Source organism: Hippocampus zosterae, chromosome 10, assembly GCF_025434085.1.
Source record: "Hippocampus zosterae strain Florida chromosome 10, ASM2543408v3, whole genome shotgun sequence".
NCBI lineage: Eukaryota > Metazoa > Chordata > Actinopteri > Syngnathiformes > Syngnathidae > Hippocampus > Hippocampus zosterae.
The window spans coordinates 15,875,635-15,897,937 of record NC_067460.1 but is presented as its reverse complement, the minus strand read 5'-3'; the positions used below and the strand labels follow the sequence as shown (position 1 = coordinate 15,897,937).

Here is a 22,303-nt window from a genome sequence, read left to right as displayed (position 1 = left end):
ATTCTCTGATGTTTCCAGAATGACTACAGTCAGCCTGCTGTGACAATGTCAGCGTGATTCGGGGACATCCACAAAGCGTAAAATACACCAGTGGTGCACCTGTCAGACGAGCAATCATATTGATGAAATAGGCGCAGCCACGTCACATTCGGAGTGGCAGGTGTCAAATAAGACAAATTGCGAACGATAACAGAAAGCAAACACAATGATACACCGGACTCTTGGTTCCAAAAAGACAACGGCGCACACACGTGACACACCGGCAAAGCGTTGAGCCTTAATTTGTTGCAACAAATTGAAATCATTCATTGTGAGTTGGCAGACGGGAATACAACCGGTTGTTGATTGTTTCTGGTGCCAGAAAAAAAAAAAAAAACGTTTTCGAGGTAGAGGGCGTGTGACATCAAACAGTCTGGCAGGCTTTTTCAAAACAAGTCAGGTCACGCAGACGTGAGCTGTCCGGATGGCACCAGCCCACCCACTCCACTGCCTCTGTGAGTGAATCGACGACACTCAAGTCATACAAAATAAGACACCATCAGAGGTCCCACCCACGCTGCTTGAAATACCATGTCGGACCGTCTGTTCAACCTTCTCTCATCTTTTATTTGAATGTAGAGACCTAATGCCAATCTCATAGGGCCTGGATACTCGGAAAGTAATTAATCAATGAAAAAAAAACGAAATTAAATAAGTTGAGCCGAGGCCAACACTCCAAAATCCTAATGTCCTTAAAGCTCCTAATCCCCTTTCATGCTTTGTAGCTGCTGGCAAGAATTTTGACATCGAGAAGGAATGGCTTTATTTGACAGTGGTGAAAGCATAAGTGTGGGTTTGCGATGCATTTGTCATGCAAAGACAGCCAAAGAAAGTGCGGTTCACTCAACTCCTCGACACGCCGGAATGGGCGGAAACAAAACACAGAGAATCTCCGTGACAGGAGATCCGGATAGATGGCGATGTAGTCAGATGTCGCCTTCTTGTTTTCGTTTACAGACAGGCCAGATGTGAGGAGGAAGTAAAACGGAAAGGGCATCCGTAATGTTTGTGTCCCTTGGTGACTGCGGGGTGTTCTACCTCTTCAATTAGTCTTACTAAAAACACGCTGGGCACTAAAAACACGCTGGGCACTGACACATGCCTGCTTAATAGCCGAATGGGAAAATAAAAATGAGTAACAATAATTGTGTAAATCCCGGGATAAGTGAAGATATTACGATGTTTTAGTTAAAATAAATTACCGATTTTAATTTACCAAAGAAAATGGTTGTTTCATTGGGAGCCAGACAAGCTATAAGAACGGGAGTTTAAAAAGTTGTGACTTTCTACAGATTTTATCATTTGGATGTCGCCACTCGCCATCCTGTGGGCATGAAACTTGGATCCTTGAAAGTGAGGTTTGTGCCTGGGATTCCGCGTGACTTTCCTGGTAGTTGTCATTCAATGCCTTTTATGCACCGCCTCAAGCAGTCTGGGTGGAGGGGGGGGGGGGGGGGGGGCATCATCGAAAAGTACCTCTCGCTGTCACGCCTTTGGTCTTGACAGAGGTAAAAATATAATCTATGTAGTGGTTCCTTCAGATTAGCTCAAAAAGTGAAGGCTGAAACCTGGTCTTGAAAGTGGTTAAAGTCACCATGGCCGGTCTTGATTGGAGGACACGGAGGCAGTGGTAGCAGTGAGACGGAGCTATTGGGGCAAACCGCTTTCATCCATTCACTGATTCATTCATGAAAAGATCAACCCTTCTGGATCATAAGATGATGACAGCCCGGGAAATACGCATTGCGCGGTGACTTGCTAGGTTAGTGTCAAAGTTGGGCACAAGGATGACATCATTCTTGAAAGGCTGCGGGGGTTTCTAAAGAAGGGAATATGGCTGCACAAGGAGACAGTATACACCGGACTACTTTTGTAGGTCAAAAACATGTCCGAAAGCTTGAAAAGCAGAAATGTTTTCGACTTTTGATCAATCATGTGCTTACAAAGTAGTGCAATGTAACTTGAATATGCGAAGATCAAAACATGTAGCTCAAAACAACAAGTCCATGACTAAAGAAGCAATTATGACCCACCCTCCAGGTTTCATACATCTGTCCATAAGAATACAGTATTGCAGTTTCGTATGCGTACTGAGAGCATGACAAATATGAGCATAAGGCAGGTAAGACTGAAAATGAGTGAATACGTTTAGGCCGACTCGTTCCGCTCAACAGATGGTGGTTGACACAGAGTGAGAGTATGAAGGGTCCCCCATAAGCATCATCTCAACAAGGACAATAGAGACAAGGAGGAGACGGATGATGGTTATTATGAAGGGAATGGCAATGATGCGGCAGTTGTAGTTTGAATTTAGGACCCGCGGGATGAAAAGATGGCAGGTTGGCAGGCGAAAAAAAAAATTTAAAAAAGAAAAAGAAATGAAAACAACCCTTGGGGAATTTCCACTCTTCATGGGTGTCATTAACTGTCAGTCGGCCTATCTCCCTGCACAGGCCTGGGCCACCAGATAGAGGCATGTAATTGTCTGGAAGGTCAAGGGAAACCGGCAGATAGTTTGACGAAAGGTTAAGTGAGGAAAATATGGTGAGAGAACAGCTATTTTAGAAATCAAGTGCTGATAAATCAGGGAAGCGAATGCTTCCAAAGCTCATGGAAAAAAACTATTGAGGCAGCGCAGCCGATGGCCCAAAAAGAAGTAATGACTTCAAACTCGTTTTCATTAGGGTCACAGATGCGCAGGAGACTGTTGAGCAGGAGGCAGAGTGCACATGCAATATCCCGCATACTTTGTAGAACCATTCATTCTCACTTTTGCCGCCAACTGACAAGTGAGACATCCCGTATGTGACAGAAAATCGGGTGGATGGATGCAAAGTTGGATGGATGGATGGATGGATGAAAAAGCAAGTTATGTCTTTTGTACGCTTGCAACTAGGAATAAACAGAATGCAATGATCGTCTTCAAAGCCTGGTGGTAGAATTTTGCATTTTGAAACATCAATACTTGGACAAAGTGGCCCCGACGGAGCGGCACTTATCTACTTGAATTGAAAAAAAAAAAAAAAACTCAAATTGAGCCGAGTGGGAAATCTGCAGTTCACAAGAGGATGAAACTAAGTAAGAGAAAGCTCAAGGATGATATCAAGGAGATAGAGGTTCAAAGCACAGTGAGAGACATTGAAGAGGAAGGATTGTCATCCGCCCCACTCCCCCAATACATCTGATTCAAATGACCAACTCGACTGTCAAGGACCGGACTTGGGCATCCCTGGCGTATACTCTCAAGCCTTCAGGCTGTCTGCCTCATGGACCCTTTCTCTCGAGGCCATCCCATGAAAAGCTTGCCTACAAGGGTCTGCCAAAGCCAGGTGTTCAAACCATAAAAGTTGGAATGCATGCCAACACTCACATCAAAATAAGCAGCTCGATACTCTTGAACTAACAACAAAAATGAACGGTCTAACCCAAGGGCTGCCCAGTTGTCACACTTAGATGGCAACCAGAAACAGTTTGATTCAAACCCTCAGGCAATCAGGTCAGATCAAGTGACATTGTTCACTGACTTTTGAACGTGGGCGCATCTATTTGAATCTCAAAATGTAACAAAGAAATACAATTTTGTGGTCTTGTTATAATCTCCAGGATGGTTTTGTACAAACAATTTGAACAGTGTTGAAAGGCTCGAAGAACCTGCACAAATTTATGCAGTGGATGACGGAGAACACAGGTTGGTGAATTCATTGAATCTGCCAAAAGTAAACAATAGGACATATAAGGACATGGCGGTGTCCAATTAAAATAGTTTATTTATTTTTTGCCTGAGGTTTAAGTGTGATTACAATGTAATGTGAACCGTTACAGAAATTAACAGGTAAAACGATGAGGGGATAAGGATGCAGGGGTAGTTACTGCATATTTTAGCCCCGCATCCTACTTACCCAATACTGTACCGCACTGCAATACCTTAAGAGCAGCAGGCAATGCCAGAGATACAGTATGTGAATAGAAGAGTGCTTATTCAACACAATCAGAAATGAGTGGGGCCAAAAAGCACATGTATGTGCAGGTGTGTCCCAGAGATGGTGCTTGAGGCAAGTATGACGCATATTTATGGCTGTGCAAAAATAATGTATTGTCAAAAAAACTTGGGTTGCGGGGGATCTGATCACGCAAACTCAAAAGTGGGTGCCATTAGCGCAGATGTAGTACAATGGCAGGGATGTTGAAAGAGAGGGTCTGACATAGAAGTGTCGGCATGTGAGGACATGAGGCAGCGCAGTACAATATGCAGACGCAGATGAAGAGAGTTGACTGACTTTTTGATCAATTTTTCGATTGCAAGCTTTCTGTATATACGGCAATACATGAATTTGAGTGTGTTGGAGTTAAGAGTTACTAATGGGTATGTTGTCTCCTGAGATAATAAAAAAAAAGTACCCAGTATGGCAGAGATCATGTCGTGTTGGTTGACTTGCGCTTCCTTAAACATGGTTACCCAGTGTGAAGGGCCATGCCGTCATCTGGGGATGCGGGGGTGTTTTCGCTAGTGGCCAAAATATCATCACACTGTTGTTGGCAAATAGTGACAGGGACCTGAGAGAAATAGGATGTGACAAAATCCACAAAAAGATATCCAATCAAAATACTGCGTGAGGGTGTAAAGAAGAGGGCCCAATAAGTCTCGTGAGAGAAAGAGAGCTAACGTTCTAATTTTAGCCATTTCAGATGTTTTCAACGTACATGACACGGTTCTCTGGCTGCTCTTGTCCTGTACATTTGTAATGTGATTTGTGGTCTCCACGACCATGTCTCTCATTGTTATTATTTATTTTGCTCTAATTAAAATTATGAACATCAAAGCAACAAGTCCAACTCCTGCTTCATTAAATTCCAGTCAGGTTGGACAGCTTTTAATTACACCAGAACAGAAAGAACAACTCTGCCTGTTGTTCTGCCTGTTGATGGTGAAGACGAGGCATGTGAATGATTGTGTAACTGGCAAATAATGTTGCTTTTTTTTTTTTGCTAAATCAAAACCCACTCAAACAAAAGCAGTTTCTGCAGATAGGTGATTAAAAAGCGAACGACATTCCAGGGAATGCGAATCAGAGTGCGGTCGTTTAATAAACACCTGACCATCTCATGTCACACAAATATCATAGGACGTCCACTCCTGACTGTCTGCTGTCAAGGTGGCATTGCAAATAGAAATCTGCCCATTTCCTTACCAGAATATATAAAGGTTAAATCATTTTAAGGGACAATTAATAACAATAACAATAATAATAAGGAAATATGACTTTCTGTGACTCTTTCAGTTTCTTTATTATCTCTGTTGACAAAAATCTAAGCTCACCCTCTTTGAAGCCTTGCAATGGCAAGGTACTGCTGAGATTCACATTTGAATTGAAGACAGAAATTATTGGTGATTCATAAATCAAACATGAGTTGTGATTATTTTGTTTTGTTTTTAAATCAGATCCTTATTAGAGAGCAAGAAGTACTAAATTGAATTACTGAAACAACTGATCATGTGAATACACACACCCTTGAGAGCAGTCCAAATTAAGTTCAGCTGTAAATGTTGGTGTATTTTAGGTCCATCCTACAATTTACTCAAAAGCCCAATATGTTTAACCTTTGTGAGTTGTTTAATGTATATACAAAAAAAGTTAAAGCATTCGACCGTTTCATCACAAGAGACAAGCACATGTCATTGAAGCAGTCGAGCAAGCTAGCATGAGGCGCTAATATAGCAGGGTCAAGTATTCACTCAGAACAGCAAAAACAGGAAAATGCACAAAAACAGTCAGTCACAGAAAATGCACCTCAAAATCACAGGCTCGTTGAAATGATCAAAAATAGGAAGTTCCAAAATACCAAGATAAAACCAGCAAACCTGAGCAAAACATGCTGTCATGACACGAGTAGTCCACTTCAATCGGGCCATTGACTTCACAGTCGTTGTCAACTAATTTTCTTGGCTTCTCACGTTGATGGCTAATGACATCCAACAATGGCCCATGTTATTTTAGGCATCTCCCCCCCCCAAAAAAAAAAAGTTTGTGAAGCTTGAAAGTGTCTGACCTCTCTACCACTGTACATTTTTTTTCTAATTTATGTAATGTCTTGAAGCAACAAAAGCAATACACCGGTGCACTTGTGCTACACGTTTAAGAAGTGAAGAATGGGAACATGATTATAAAAAGTGTTTCCCTGGCATGAATAACGGCTAATCAAATATTGTCCTCTAATTCCCGTTAAAAGCAGTGCTGTCCACAGCACCTGCGGAGTAATGGATGAGGAAAAGAAAGCGCCCCAGCACAACAGCTTAAGGAGGCTGGAAGGAAACTGATGTCCTTGTCTTGGAAGATTCAGCGTTGGAAGGTGCAAATGTGAACTGAATAGCAATAAACTAGGAAATGTCTCTCTTTCTTTCTTGATGAAAAAAAGGCCCTGAAATAAATGCCTGTAATTGAAGCCCACACACTTTACATAAATGGGACGGAGAATCGTGTCAAAAGGTGCCTCATGGTTTTTACGTTTTGTAAGCCATCCAACTATTTAAAGAAAAAAGAGCTACAATTACAGCATAGTATGTTAAAACTACATGTTTCATTAATTCAAGATGAATTGGCTGAGATATGATTGATGTGATTGTGAATGCTAATGCTTCTTTTCTTTTTTTTTGGTGCATTTATTCCCTGAGGTTGGCTGGTAACCAGGGCCCAGTCAGGGATTTATTTAGTCCTATTTGGCAAATTCAGTCATGGGGCCCTTCACATTCGCATATCGCATATAACAAACCACTTGAGGGAACATTTATTTATCAAAATGTGTGTGTGTGTGTGTGTGTGTGTGTGTGTGTGTGTGTGTGTGTGTGTGTGTGTGTGTGCGTGTGTGTGCGTGCGGTTGAAAGACAAACAGGACACATGGCTATCGACCATGACGTTGTCAGATTTCCTGAATAATTTATTTGGTCACCTCGGCAGGCAAGTAGTGTGCATAATTGCATAAGAGCGCTCCTCTCTGCCATTGTGGCCAATAAATAAAAAACGGTTGGTGCCCCCTTAAGGCTCTTTTACCTTGTTGCACTGACACACTGCGCGCAATCCTTATTAAAAGGAGAGATTTATTATAAACGCCCACTCAGAAGGATGCTACCTCTGGGTGGAAATGGTCCCACGCTCTTGACATAGTGCACTTTTGTGCTCAAACTCAAGTGGACTGTTTCACAATCCTTTTCATAATAGTGGTGAACTCTGGAAATTTTTAATAAAAGGGAACTACATCCAGGATGTAATGAAGATTTCAGATGTGCACATCTTCATCAGCTGCGGTTTACCTACATCCGCAATGATTTTTTTTTCTTTTTTAAACATTTTAAACATCACATCGACCATATTTTCCCGGCTATAAGCGGCAACTTATTTTATACACTGAAACAGTGATACGGCTAATTTATCGACTTTTATGGGCTAATGAGATTCAGGCTGCCAATATTTTCACCCACGATGGAACAGCGACAGCTCCATGATAAAGCAGCAGGTTTTCGATGCATCGGCAAGCGAGCGAGGGGCAGCCTGAATGGAGTCAACCCCTTTTCTGCATTTCAGTGTTGGTCATGATGGTGGTACTAGCCAATTAATATCGGGCGTAACCATTTTTTTTCATTATTTGCTTTTCCAAAACAGACATAAGCAATATTAGCTGCAACCTAAGCGAATGCACAGAGGCAAAATGAGCTTGCGGCTGAGACACAATGGATCGCCTGTTTTTAGCCTCAATAAGACACTACAAGTGTTGATGTAGCTCAGGTGAGAGAGATTTACCATTTCCTCTGACTGCTGCCGCTGACTTCTGGGTGTTGGTAAAGTGTTTTGGGTCATATCTGCATTGGACTCTACCATATCCAGATTTCAATTTCAATAATGCTCGCTGCATGTGTTTGTACCTCAAGGCACATATAGAATCTGTGTGCTGCGTAACACAACATGCATCTCTTGACACAACCTTGGTAACTGGCACCGAGATTTTATTTGTCTTTTTTTTTTTTTTTTTAACAAGCGCTTGCTCACTTGTTGCAAGTGCAATGTCAGGGGTCTGTCAGGTGGAGAACGGGAAAAGTAAAACAAGGGGAAAAGAAAAGTTAGAAACCTCAACAAAAGTGATCCACCGGCATTCCCACTGGGATGCATATGATGCTTGACATGCAGTATGAAACCAATGCAGGATATTCTGTTTTCCGGACCTCTTAGTGCTTGCTGATTTAAGTCGCAGGATCTGGCAGTAAGCAAGGTAAGAGGATTATAACTTGGCAACCTTTCCCTCCACTGAGAATCTCTACATCGGCTTTGCAAGGTTTTACCTTCACATGTCCAATTCATTGTTCGCAAGGCAAACTCTCCACCACCAAGAAAGCTCCACTGGTGTCAGCCTTGGGAACTTGTGTAAGCCTAGCACAGGCACTGCATTCGTAATGTAGAAAAATGGAGCAAATTGAATACAGCCTACAAAAAATGCTTGAACGTGTGTTCTCAAAGAGTGCAGAGAAAAGGGGAGCAAAGCAGGAAGAAAGGCATTTGCCTGCCTTTTGTCTGACGACTGCGCGCTCGGCGCTGCGGGGTGCTTTTGCAACCGCTTCTTAAGAAATAATATCGAAACAAATCTAGTCGTTTGTTTACCTTGCTTCAGGCTTTAACTCTGGCGGTGAATGTGTTTATTGGGCACGCTGGACGCTTTCACTCAAGGTGACGGTGGACTACGGGAGAAGAAAGTGCAGCCCAAAGGCACGCATACCTTATTCAATTGAGACCTCGACTGGGTCCAGATCTGAACCGACCGCAGTCCACCATTTGAAGACCACCGATGCATTGGATGGATTCACGGAAAGGGCTACCTGTTTAGCAACAGGCTTTATTCAAGATCTCACAAGTGGGTGGACATCACAGGACAGGACACGCTACAGGATTTACATCTCGAAGTTGTCCCTTGAGTTCTCTGGTTCGGTAGGAGAGCTGAAGGATGCTGCCGGGGAGTATGATAGGTGCTCTGACCCATTTTGTTAGTGTGACAGCAAGCCTCTCAAAAAGTCGAGGCAGAGCAAGATTGTGAATAAATGGGCGAGTTGAAGCGAACAAATACAGACAAGCCTGGCCCTCGATGGTTCCCTGAGGACTTAATCATGAAAAATGTTTTCCCAACAAATGTCAGTGGGGGTGAAAATAGTCGGTTCTCAAACATTCCCAAGCTCCCCCTTTGCATAACTCAAACCTTGAAAACAGTGAAATGAAGGCATTTATTTCTCATCAATGACACAGACAGAATAAAATAACCTTTGTAGTCCTATATACCGTTTTTATGTTTTTTTTGGGGGGGACACATTATTACTGTCCAATTAAAATCCTGTATATAGTGTTTTCCTGCAAATCTTTTCGCACAATTTCCCCCCCCCTCCCACCAAAAACAAAAAAAGAAAGTTTCTAACTGCCTGAAGAGGCTACAAGATTTGCTACACTATTTGTATTTTAGACAGGAATATGTCCTGAATCCATGAAGCTCCTGCTGTCACTTCAACACAGTTTCTTGGCACCCTAGATGGTACCAATGCAATACCTCTGTGAGACTTTTTGATAACCCCACTCTTTTGCATTTACAGTCAAACCTCGTTTTTCGAACGTCTCTGTTCTCGACCAAATCGGTTTTCGACCAAAACCTTCGAGTTTTTTATGCCTCGGATTACGACCGAAAATCGGTTCTTGACCAAACTGATAGCACTTGAATGTGCCACTTGACTCCTCTCGCATTCCTTACACGAGGAATTATACATTGTGTTCGGACGTGTTCAAAAAAAATTTTTTTTTAAAGAGCGTGGTTTCGGTTTTGCTCAAGACGCAAATTGTAAACTTAAAATCTAAATCCACTCCTGTTGGTGCTTTGTTAAAACAAAATAACTTCCATTTATATTTTTATTGTTAGGACTTGTTTGATGGACATGTCAAATGGGGGTTCATTATTACAGTTCGGTCCATTCAAAGCAGCAAAAGTATTAGTTTTCTTAGATTCGCATTGTTGACATTTACAAAATTTTACAGAATGTTATGTACCTTTTTTCTTTTTAATTAGACAGCTTATACAGTATACACAGGGGTATTGTAATGTAATCGCTTGCCTATATCCCACACAGAGCTAAATGATTTCCAAATAGAAAGTCCACCACTTGTAGCTCAAATTACTGAGCTGCACTTAAAGCTAGCTGTTAAGGCGAGGTCACCTTCAACAGTGATAAAGTGTCACGTTCGGGTTAATGCATTTGAAATAAATATCCTAATAATATACCACTCTCAATGTTATCATTTGCCAGAGGCATTTTTCAACACACGTTTCCTTCACGGGGAGCTTATTCAATTTATTACAAAGGTTGAAGTTTGAATGCGTTTGGAAGCGCATGTTTCTTGAAATTGATTTTACACAAGTAACGGCTCAAAGTGCATGCAGGTTTGGAAAGCAATATTTGATGATTAAATAGCAGATGAAAAGCTTTGTGGTCTTATTTGATGATGGAAGAAGCCAAGTGGGTGTGTGTAGTGTTCATGAAGGTTCACTTTGTTAATGGTTACTGAATACTGATTCAGGTGCAAGTCCTTCTATTTTTCTTTGTTGAAAAACTGCTTGCAGTAATGAATTTGCGGACACGTGATAGATCAAAATTTACAGCCAAGGCTAATAGGAAATCTTTTTTCACTAATTTGGGAAATACAAGCACTATTACAGCACCATATGATCTACATCTAATGAATTCTGTCATTAGATGTACTAAATATTCCTACTTTTTTTCAGGATTTTTTGTGTTGGGCATCTGATTGTTAGGGTTTTTTTGTGTGGAATAAGCTCTTCTACTTGTGCAGTGGAAGCCAAGATGTAGACTTGAAGTTGTACAAGTGTCAGCCAAACTTTCAGTCATCATTTTTGACATTGTTGGAAGACGGCAGCATTACAGAGGGAGTTTTCGGTGTTAAAACTGCGAGCAAGAGTTCACTGTAGTCTCACTTCACCCCATAGGAAACCAACTCGGTGCAAATATCCAAAAAGGACTAAACACAAAGATAATCACGGGTCATGTTTACATTGAGCCTTGTAGTCCAATTACTAACTGCAATGAAAATATTTCATGTCACACATTACAGGGAATTCCGTATGGAATTTAATTTGGGTTCAAGGTGTGGCATTTCTGTTGTCAATCCTGCTTGAGTATGGATATGAAATTATTAATTGACTAATTCCATTGAGAGTATCTACCCATCCATCCATTTTCTTTCCGCTTTTCCTCACAAGAATCGCAGTCGTGCTGGAACCTATCCGAGCCGTCTTGGCGCATTAGGCGGTATACACCCTAAAGTGGTTGCCAGTCAATCGCAGGGCACACACAGATGAACAACCATCTACACTCACAATCACACCTGGGGACAATTTGGAGTGATCCATAAACCTGCCATGCACCCGGGGAAAACCAACGCCGGCACGGGGAGAACATGCAAACTCCACACAGGAAGGCCAAAGCTGGAATCGAACCCTGCACCTGTGCACTGTGAGGCGGACGTGCTAACCAGGCAACCGCCGTGCTGCCCTCATTGAGAATAACTAAAATTAAGAAGTTGCAGAAGGAAAATGTTTGGGAACTGGTAACAAATGTCACAGTGTAAAAAGACAACGTGTTATCGGTATGTTATTAAAGTGCCTGTAATAAGATAAGATAAGATATCCTTTATTTGTCCCACACTGGGGAAATTTACAGCCTCCAGCAGCAAGAATGTCGGTAGAAAGAAATATCTCAGTTCATGGGAAGGCCAAATGACAAAAGGTGTCCAGATGTCCGGCGGGGGGGCGGGCTGGGGGGCGTGGTATGCAAATATAGGGGGTAGTGTTTTTCTTATATAGTACTTGTAATTTGCACGTTATTCAACAAAAAGAGAAGCGAACACAGAGTGGCTTCAGAGAAAACTGCGCCCCCTGCGGGCAGTAAAAGACAGTCCCTTCCTGAGTCGAGCCTGTTTGTTCAACTTGTCCCAGCCAAATCTCTGACAGAAAGAAACACAAGACTCACTATTGAGATTACTGCAGCGATCAAACTTGAATATCTGGTACAAATCCAGAGAGCCAGCACCACCCATTTCAAGCCGCAGCTTTCCAACTGCTGAGATGAACGCAACAAAGTTAGATGCCAACCCCGTGTCTCTGCCGATGGCGACTTGTGCTCCCAAAGGCAAAGCCCATGCATGTCCATTGAAAATAAGCCACAGCTTGCTCAAGTCAAAAGCCACCATTTCATTTTCTGTCTGGAATCAGAACAAATTGGAGGCCGGCCACCAGGTTCCACTGCATTATTATGTAGCGATATAATAATCTTGGTCTTATCTAACAACCAAGCATGAACCAATAAATGAATTGGTTTATGCTTCACTTCCTTATTGAAATTTTCCAGCGCATCCCATGCCTGTGGATGTGTCACAGTGACAGTTAATCAAAAGTGAGCACCAAGTATAACTACCGTGCCCATCTATTACATTTTGGAAACAAATGTCAATTTCACATACGCCGTGCCAAGTACACACTGGCGATGTATTGCATTTGAGGCTGGCAAGACCTCTTGGGGAATGTGTGGCATGGATGGAGTGCTGGTTTTTCCCCTGCTGCATATCGTGCATGCCAGACAGAGACATTATGCCAGGCAGGCAAACTGGACTCGGGGGGGGGGGGGGGGGGGGGGGGTCATGTTAAATACCATCTCCTGGAGCATAAATGGCAGCAATTTGCACTGGCATTTGTTTGAATGTGTTTATTTGTCTTTGCCTTATGAGCACATTCAGGGTTTGCACAAGCAGACACACACACATCACCATTTCAGCCTCACTATGTGTTTGACATATGAAGAGAATGAAATATTTCCCACTGCCAAATTATCCATTAATAATGCAACTGAAATAAACACAAACCACCAGCCGTTTAGTGCGTTTGGGCGGACGAGGCTTTAAAGAGTGCAAGGGGGCATTAGCCGGAACATGTTGAACGATATTAACAAACGAAGACTCGTATAAATTTGATATTGTTGGTGCATGAAACTACAGTATGTTAAAAAAGATAATGATCTACTGTAGAATGGCATTGGCTCAATAATTGTAACTTTTTCCTTACTTGAATTTCATGTTTTCATAATTACCGGATGAGATTTCTCAAGAAAATATGCATTTGATATTTTAAAAGAGCCTAAAGCTTGGTGAGCAAACTATGGCCCACGGGCCGGATCCGGCCCCTTGGTCTTTTTAATCCGGCCCGCCGAAGATTGGTGCACAATTAAGGTTTGATTGCATTCATTTCGTTTGGACTTGTAATGACAGGTATTTCAACACCAAGTGGCGCAGTTACTTCAAGTTGCAGAGCACAGGGAGGGAGGGGAATACAATACATGCCGATTTATATAGCGCTTTCACAACAGCGGCAGCTGTAACAAAGCGCTTAACAAAACAGTTAAGATAAAGTAAAATAAGACAAAGATAGAGAGAGAGAGTAATGACCATGGAAGGGAAAGTGATATGTATCTGATTAAACGAAGCGGGTAACAAAGTACGAAACATTCAGGAGACGCCTGGAGTCGGAAAGACTCAAATCTATAAGACTTTGAAAAACAAGGAAGCGATTCTTACTCAGTCCGATTCTGGCAATTTCCATGCTCAGTGAATTGCTTGTGGCTCGAGTAAATTAACATTTCCTAGAATGGTTTGATTGTAATCATGTCAAAAACTTTCCGCAAACTGGACCGCTAACAAGAGTCTGAGAGCAGTCAAATGTGTAGAGCGTGAACAACAGGGGGCTCAGTACACATCCTTGAGGAGAACTGGTGCTAAATGTGATGGTGGAGGAGAATGTTACATTATTAATGGCATACAAAGACATTGTGCTATCTTCTTTATTTTCCATTTCTATTTCTAACTTTTGGCCCGGCCCTCCACAATATTTTCTGCTTCTCATTTGCCCCCACCCCCCCCCCCCCCCCGCCCCCTGGGAAAATAATTGCCCACAACTGGCCTAAAGCAACTAGACAAAAAGGGGCAATTAATTTTAAAAACTAGACCTTAAAAAAAAATTGAAACTGCACTGCAACTGCTCCCAGTCAAGAAATAGTCACATGTTTAATGTATGGCTTGAGTTAATGTTCCAACAGACTTTTTATATCCAAAATGGGATCATGAGAAGGATTTTCCATTATTAATGTACCCTCCTCTAACCTAAAAACAACTCTTCTGTGGGAGCAGAAAATGAGTCGCTGGGAACATTCAAATTCACTTGGTGGTTCAGGTGTGTGGAGGACAAAAATGACCGGTCATGATTATTAATTTTTTTTTTTTTCAGTTCACAATTGCTGCATTGCTGCGTGTGGTTGTCTCTCCAGCCAGCGGTTGGGTGTTCGATTCCCGGCCATTGCGATCATGTCAAAGAGTCATTGAGCAAGGTACCGAACCCCTAGTTGCTCCTGATGGGGAGTCGTCAGTAGGTAAATGTGGAAAGAGTGCTTTGATCACCCAAAAATGGCCCGATTGTAATTGACTAACAAATGTTGATTCTTACAAAGAAGCCTCTTGAGGACCAGGTTGGTTGAGAAAATTGGACCATGTGAGTTTGGTCATGTGATTAAAAAGTAGGAATTACCTCCGAGATGAAGCTGACGTTCTGCAGGACTGAATATAAAATGTCTTGCGCTCTTTAGGTGGGATGAAAAAAAGCAGAGCAAAATGTCGTGACAAACCACAATATTCTCTGATTGATCATCGGTGGGTGCGGGAATGGAAACAGGAAGTAGTCTTATTGTGTTAGCACAAACGGGAAGATGAATGTTGATAACAGAAATTATTATAAGGACGACCTGACACGCAAATAGTGCAGTGTACATTTTGAGCCAATTATCCTGCTACATACACCACCTTAGCCATTGCTAATCACATCCTATGAGATTTTTTTTTCCTCATATTTGTTAAGCCAGTGGGTATAACCTGACGGGGGAAAAAAACAGCCTTGTCTCTTGATACACCATGCCCGAGAAAAACAAGCAATCAGATACACAAAGCGTGTCTGATGAGGTGTCAATATTCGTCATGCACTTTCAAGCACACTCAACGGAGGCACACCCTCGCATCCTTGCACTGACTGACTGTTACCTTAGGCTTCAGAGCCTTTGCCAAAACTATGCGGGAATTTCTACATCCAAATAAGACTGGCAAACAGAAGAAGAGTTAAGATAAAAAAAACAAATTAACCTTGGAATAGGAGAGATCCTGAGACAAAACAAAGGTAAGCATAAGAACTGCTTTTCAGAAGGAGCATTATCTTACCGCAGCTGAAAAACGGAAGTTACTTTGGAGCAAAACAAACCAAATAATATCAATCAGCGCACAAATACTTGGCAGCTGTTTAGTCATGCCGAGTAAGTATTGCGCTAACGCAATAGCCTTCAGTGTTTGTCTATTCAATTGGTAATAGGCCCACTCACGGCTCTTCCCTTAGCCACCATAATTAGGGTAGAACAAGATTAATCGTTATTTATCCAGACTACTAAATCAATTGAAGAAGGTAAACCAAAAATGCAGAAGGTCTACAAAAAGCAAGAGCAAAACTAACGCCTCCAAACTATTGTCAAAGAATAAAAAAGGAGTGTGTGTCTAGAACCTGTTACCGTAGATGCAGACATACCTATTCTGAAGGAGAGCGGGCCACCAGAGGTGCTTGTCACCCACATGGCTAAGAAGAGCAGAAGTGCCCAGGTTGTGAGCATCTTCTATGACTCCTCATGGGTCCTGCCCCGGGGGTGTCCCTGTCACAGCCACCTGGAACACACAAGTCACAGCAAAGTGAGAGGGAAGCAGGTATGTCGTGAGCTGCTTGACGGTGTTTCAATTAACTTGCTGGAAACTAAGCATCTGCTTAGCTCAATTCCAAACCACCGTGTGGTGCAAACCTATTCGGAATGTGTTTGTTGTCACGGTGTGTCTCTTTGTTGCAAGCGGGGAAGCTATTAGGGAGAGTCTGAAACGGATGCCAGCTTAATTTGAGATCTGCAGCACTGTTTTACCTTATTTTGATCGCAGTAGCGATGAAGCATTTTAGGGTATTTCCGTTTCATTTTCAATGCTACTGTGTTATGAGTCAAATGCAGCAAACATGGGTTCGTGAATATTCCAGCACTATCCACAGAGGTTGAAGTATGGGTTGAAGATATTTTGTTTAAAAAAATTTGGGTGAACTCAAAATTTAATGGCAACAAGCGCTTAAGTTGGGCAAGTCAAAAAAATATTTTACAGAACTAACCTCCTTTGTATTGTTCCCCAGCTTAAAGATATCAGTAAAACTTATTAATTTTGATTGATGATTTAAGTTAAAAAAAACTCAGCAAAACGTTTGGGGGGAAAAATACGTGCTTGATTTGTTTGGCTCAAGTCATTCTCATAAACATGAATCATTTTTTGTTTTATTAAATCACCCAAAAACAAACCGGTTGTATTTCATTCATTTCATAACCATGCTTGTAACTCATCCTTCCCCACTGAACTGACTGGAAATATCAATCCATTCCAGTAGTTAGTTCTTGTATGAGGATAAAGAATATTAGGCTATGAGTATTGTTTTATCAATATATTGCGCCGTTGTTTCTGTTCAAATATATGTTGCTTAAAGGTATATACAATCGGCACACCAATCCTATTGATTCGCCCAGCTATGGTGTTTCCCCTTATGTGTTAGCATCAAGCTAGCACATATGTAAGTTTGTCAGTAAACTTCAACTGGGAGTTGCAAAAAACAGCAAGTTTACGATCTGCCAAACTGCTCCTTGGGATGTGAGCCGAGTTTCCCGGCACCATGTGGCCCTCGTATCTCACATGTTAACTTGCCAAGGCGAAACTACCTCTTATTTTCAAAAACTGGTCGGTTCACTGGTATCTTCAGGCAGCACTATTTATGATTTGTGTTAGGTTTATCAAACCTTTCATGAGATACATTTCTACGAAGGAAAGGCCATCAACAACAATCTAATGTACCGTTCGCACTCCAAGCATCTGTGTTGAACTCAAAGTTAAACGATATTCAAGTTTGTCAGATCTGCCTGTTAAATCGAAGTGAATAAGTGACTCTTGAAATGTAGATTGCCCCCATGCTTTGTTGAGCTGCCCCAGTATTTGTTACCAATCATACATTTCAGCTGAATCTTCCAGGCAGTTAATTTTAGGACAAAGTCTTGAAAGATAAAAGTTGGGGGAGTATAACAATTCAAAACAGTTGTTGCAAAGCTAAATGATGCGGAAGAAACCGCCGGTCGAATGGGAAGCTAATAAGGCACATTTGGAAAGCAAGGACATTGAGTCCCTTGTTATGGGACTCATTTTTTCAGCGACAGTAAATGGGGTCTTATTTACACACACCATAACGGTGAGGGGGCGAGTTTTAATATGTGAAGCAACACTCGTCAATAACAAAAAGCAGGCAAATAAATACCAATTTGTTTGGTCGTTATATGACAACATAACCATAAATAGCTCCTGCGTGTTTGAAAGCTTATGAAGGTCATGATGAGCTTCATTTGCAATTTCAGCATGAGGGGGTGTTGGATAGTCAACGCCTGTGTTTTCATGTTTGACATTCTTGGAAATGATTGCCTGTAATTTGGCTGAGGCATGGATGCAAATGAAGTCTTATTGTAACCCAAATACTCCATCACAATTCGACATGGGTCTGGACAGGACAAGAAAAGAATTAATAAATAAATACAAAAGAAAACAAATAAGTGATTCATTTTGGACATGTGAGAAATTATTTTTCCACGTTAGACACAAACCACGTATTTAATAGCATGCTCAATTCAAAGTAAGACACAGGGACTCAACCTAGCATATCTAGATGTTGTGTCATTGAATTTACTGCCTATGCAATGTTAATTACGCAGTATCCAATGAACTATTGCACTGCATTGTAAATTGCAAGACACACAGTTCACTCAACAAGAATGAATCAAAGCAATAATTGCAACTGTCAATTTCCAAGTAGTCCAAGTACGTCCCGTATATTCAAGTCCGCTTCTTGTGCAACAAAAGCATTTTAGTAAATGTGTTTCAAAAAGCACCAACTGTGTATTTAGTGATCCAATCATCAGACAGTGAAAACGCAATGCTTGGAGAAAAAATAAATAAAAAAATAAAAAATAAAAAAAAACATCTGTATCCAATGAAAAAAATTGCCATCAAATATAATGGAGGTTGAATCGTCATGAAACTAATTATTAAATGTACGCTTTAAGTATGAACATTGGTGACCACATGTAAAAATAACTTGGTCAAATCAGTAAAATAATTTTACAGTTTTTTCAGAATTTTACTTTAATGGCGGACACAGCTGTTTGTGTTAAAAGGATCCACTCCAAAATGATTTTAAAAATAAACAAAAAGCTATCACTGTCAGCCAAGGCTCAGATTTTTTATTCAGAAGTTCAGTTTATCAAGATACTGAAAGAGCTTCTTCTAAGCACAGATTGGTGTTCACGGTCCATAACAAAGTAAGGAATTTCAAAGGAGGTGAGGAAGGTCAGTGAGGTGCCAGTGACAGCGTGATACAGTAATGCTAATCAGACAAGACCAATGGGGTGGGGTCGGAGGGGGCTCCGCAGTAAGTCGGTGTGATCTGGAAAATGCACAAAGGACAGTGTCAGACTAGCGAGGATGGCAGACACTTCAGTAAAAACAGGAACAAAAGGAGTCATTGTTTTGATCAGAGCTGGAACAAAAGGTTAAACGACACTATTTTGACAACCAATGTGGAGATTAAACTTTGAAGGTTTCTGCCTCGTAGCACCGCAACCAAACGTGTTTCAAAACGTGTCTGAAATCAGACCCAAAAGGTTGTACAATGTGCAATTTGATCAAACTTTATCCAAACACAAAACGCTGACAAGCAATACCTAAAAACATATTACTAGACTTTCTTTTTTCATCGTGACTTACTCATTTCTTTCTTTCCTTCTTTCGTTAACAAGGTGAGACAACTGTTCAATGGATTTTAATACCTTCCAGAAAGTGGAATACCAACGCCAACCCCGACAAAAGAATCATATTTTGGTCATAATAATTATCACTACCAATAATATGACCACAAAAATACCAGTAACAACAATTTAAACTTATCTCGAGCCTGTATCTGAAATTATTCCGAAATGTGTACAGCTTTCAAGAATGGTTCACACTGCAAAAGAAGGTGATTTGAAATCGGCTTGAATCTGAAATCCAGAAGCCATAGTCTTCAAATATCAGAGCATAGCTGACGTCATGAAGATGGACTTAAGAGAACTGATTAGCGTGAACTAAACTAATGAAGAACAATATTCACATTGACTTGGAAGACACAAATCGCCATCAATTGTCCAACCTCCCGTTGCTCGACCTTACAGATGTTGCCAACCCGAGCCAAATGACAACACGGTCAGAAGAAAGTCAGATGAAATGCATGTCCTGAAATGGACACTGTGTGCCAAATACTCACTGAGACTTTCCAATCAAGAAACAAAAACGGGTTGTTAACTATTATCTTTACAATGTTCACACAAGGACATTGAAGGGTGAAATTGCTGAGCCCCATTCGAACGCCTCGGCTAAAGAAAACAGCACCAGCAGCGTGAAAAAAGTCTCTTGGATGAATTCAACTGTGGAGTTACCACCGCTGTAAACTGTAATGGAGATGAGATGAGATGATGGGGAGAAAGCATCTTGACGGACGCTTCCCGTCAACTGTGAAGTGTTGTGCCAGTCCATGTTTTATCGTCGTTCCTCGCATCAAACTCTTTTTTTGTTTTACGTAAAGCTCCACTTTCACAAGACATCAATTGTAATCCACTGTACCTGCAGTGCTGTGACAAAACCAAACCAAAGCTTCCCTCTGAATTAAAACATCCCCCGTTTGCAGTCAGTCGGCCACTTGTTTGTGATTTGAGGCAGCGAAAAGGAAGTCTGGAATCGTTCAAGAGTGGCAAGAATTGATTATCTCGTGATTTGGTTGCTTCTTCGCGGTTGTGTGAGGCGCGAGAGGCAGTGTGGTTTTGATGTGAGTATGAGCAGCGTGATCGTATATCTCCTTCTGGACACGCCAATTTGTCAGGACAATATACGTCCACTGACGGTCGAAACCACTGTGAGTTGAATCTGTGTGATGAATGGAGCCGATGGTTAATCACAGAACACATCTTGTGCAATCGTCACGTGATGGATCGGCACAAAAAAAGTATCCACCGTGTATCCCGTGTAAGGAACACTCACTGGATGACCATAAAATATCACGGCACTGCCTCTCGGATGACAGTAAAAAAAATAAATAAATAAAAGTTTAACGGTCAGAGATATGTTACTGATGGTCAATGTAGTATTTGTGACTTTTGTATAGTGCAGTTTCGTCAAGTAGACAGATTGATTTGAAGCACTGTCGTATTTTCCAAAACGGATATAAGATCGCCAATAGTCACGAACATTCTGATATATAACATTTTTTTCGAGTACACCGTGTTTTATTAAAATCAAAACCTGCTTGGTTAATCCCACTGGGGTATATGACAGTGAATGGGCCTCCTCTGAGAGTTTTACAAGTTTCAGCTGTCTGCGATGCCATTGAGGGATCAGAATATGGTCATATAAGAGAAAGTCTGAAGGTTGGTGGGGGTGGGGCCAGTGCAACTGAGAAAGGTGAGCAAACACAAAACGTTGAGGAGGAAAAATATCACTGATGTCAGATAATCCGCCCCTAATCGGCTAGCTTCCCTTTAGTGTTTGACTACCAAAAAAATCTGAAGCCATTACACCTCTCATTACTTCTGTTCAGCAGTGAAAAGTGGTGGAAATAACAATGTATAAATATTTTGTGACTGTATTTGTAGCAGTGGCGGGCCGTGCATTTCAACCTTAGGCCTTCAGTGACGTCAAATACATTAACACAATATAGGCTCGACAAGCAGCACTTAATTTCAGGAGCATTTAAAACTATCAAGTGTGCATTCACAATTAAGAGCAGGAAACTAAATTTACAGATATTGTCAAAAATAAAATCCACAAGTCTTGTAGATTGTTCAGCCGTAGCTGACGTATTGATTTTTCGGATGACTTTTGCAATTTATTTTTAAAAACGGGTATCTTTTCTTTCCTCCTGACTTTATTAAAGTAGGCTCTCAACTGAACTCAACTGTATCAGGGTGCTACTCAGTTACATGATAGGTCACCGCTAAAATGAAACCCATCAGCGAGCAAAATTAGTTTAAAAAAAAAAACATTTTTGGGAAGTTTCTTTGGGGAGTGGAAAACGCCCTGCCAGGAGACAAAAGAAAAGCCTACGACTTCCCAAAAAAAGAATGCTACATTTAAGAGACAGTATCAGGAGTCCTTAAAATACGCATTTATCTCAACGGGAGATTCCCACGCACCAATCCCACTCTGCATAATATGCGGTGATGGCGAGTCGTATTTTTCATGTACTTTTTGTTTGCGCTGTATCTCATTTTGAAGGCACGTTTAAACATTACCATAGCAACCACAGTGTTGCGGTCAGATAGGACGTTCCTTGTGTCATGATTCGTGTTTAGAATTATGTTTAGAAAATACCACCGTTTTCATATTATTTTGTTGTATTTTATTGGGTCTTTTTAAGGCCGGGCCTTGAAAATATTTTCTGCCATTATACAGGTTCAGGGCCACTGCACTAGAGGACCGTCAACACATCCGAACAATTCCTCAGACCCGTTGTTGAGAATCTCTGCAAATAACAGCAGTAAAAAAGCGGCCCCAAGGACTTCAAGGAGGAGAGCCTCAAATGAAGGGCCTCTTCCCACAGTAATTGAGCGGCGGAAATTCCTTGCAGCTTATTTCATTATGCTCACAAGAGGATTTACCTTGCTTCATTTTTCATGGAGGCTGGATCTGGAGGAGGCATGTTGTAAGCAACGCGGGACGTGTTCACATGCCAAGAGTGCCTGATTAGTACGGCAACAACATGAATGATGAGCTTTTCTAAATTTAAATTCCTTCCTAGAATCTTGTAGGTAATAGAGTTTGGCAGTTACTACAGACTGTCAGCTTTTGTTTTACCTTTTTCACCCAAAGGAAGGGGAAACGGAGGAAGAAATATACCACACGGCTTGTTCATACCAGTGATGTCATCAGTATGAATCCAAGCTCAAATACATATCAGCTGCTTAATCAGGGGGAATAATTTCTGCTCTAAGGCAATAGCCTGG

At 41.4% G+C, this 22,303-nt stretch overlaps 1 protein-coding gene across 2 annotated transcripts in view; it reads right to left on the bottom strand.

The window, feature by feature from the left end:
• grik4 (glutamate receptor, ionotropic, kainate 4) overlaps nucleotides 1–22,303 on the bottom strand; it is a 231,498-nt gene that overhangs the window by 119,016 nt on the left and 90,179 nt on the right. For both annotated transcript variants that reach the window (XM_052077943.1, XM_052077942.1), the window contains one exon: nucleotides 15,742–15,875. In XM_052077943.1, the coding sequence (XP_051933903.1) occupies nucleotides 15,742–15,823 (82 nt within the window). In that variant the 5' untranslated portion in view covers nucleotides 15,824–15,875. The remainder of the gene's footprint in view (nucleotides 1–15,741; nucleotides 15,876–22,303) is intronic.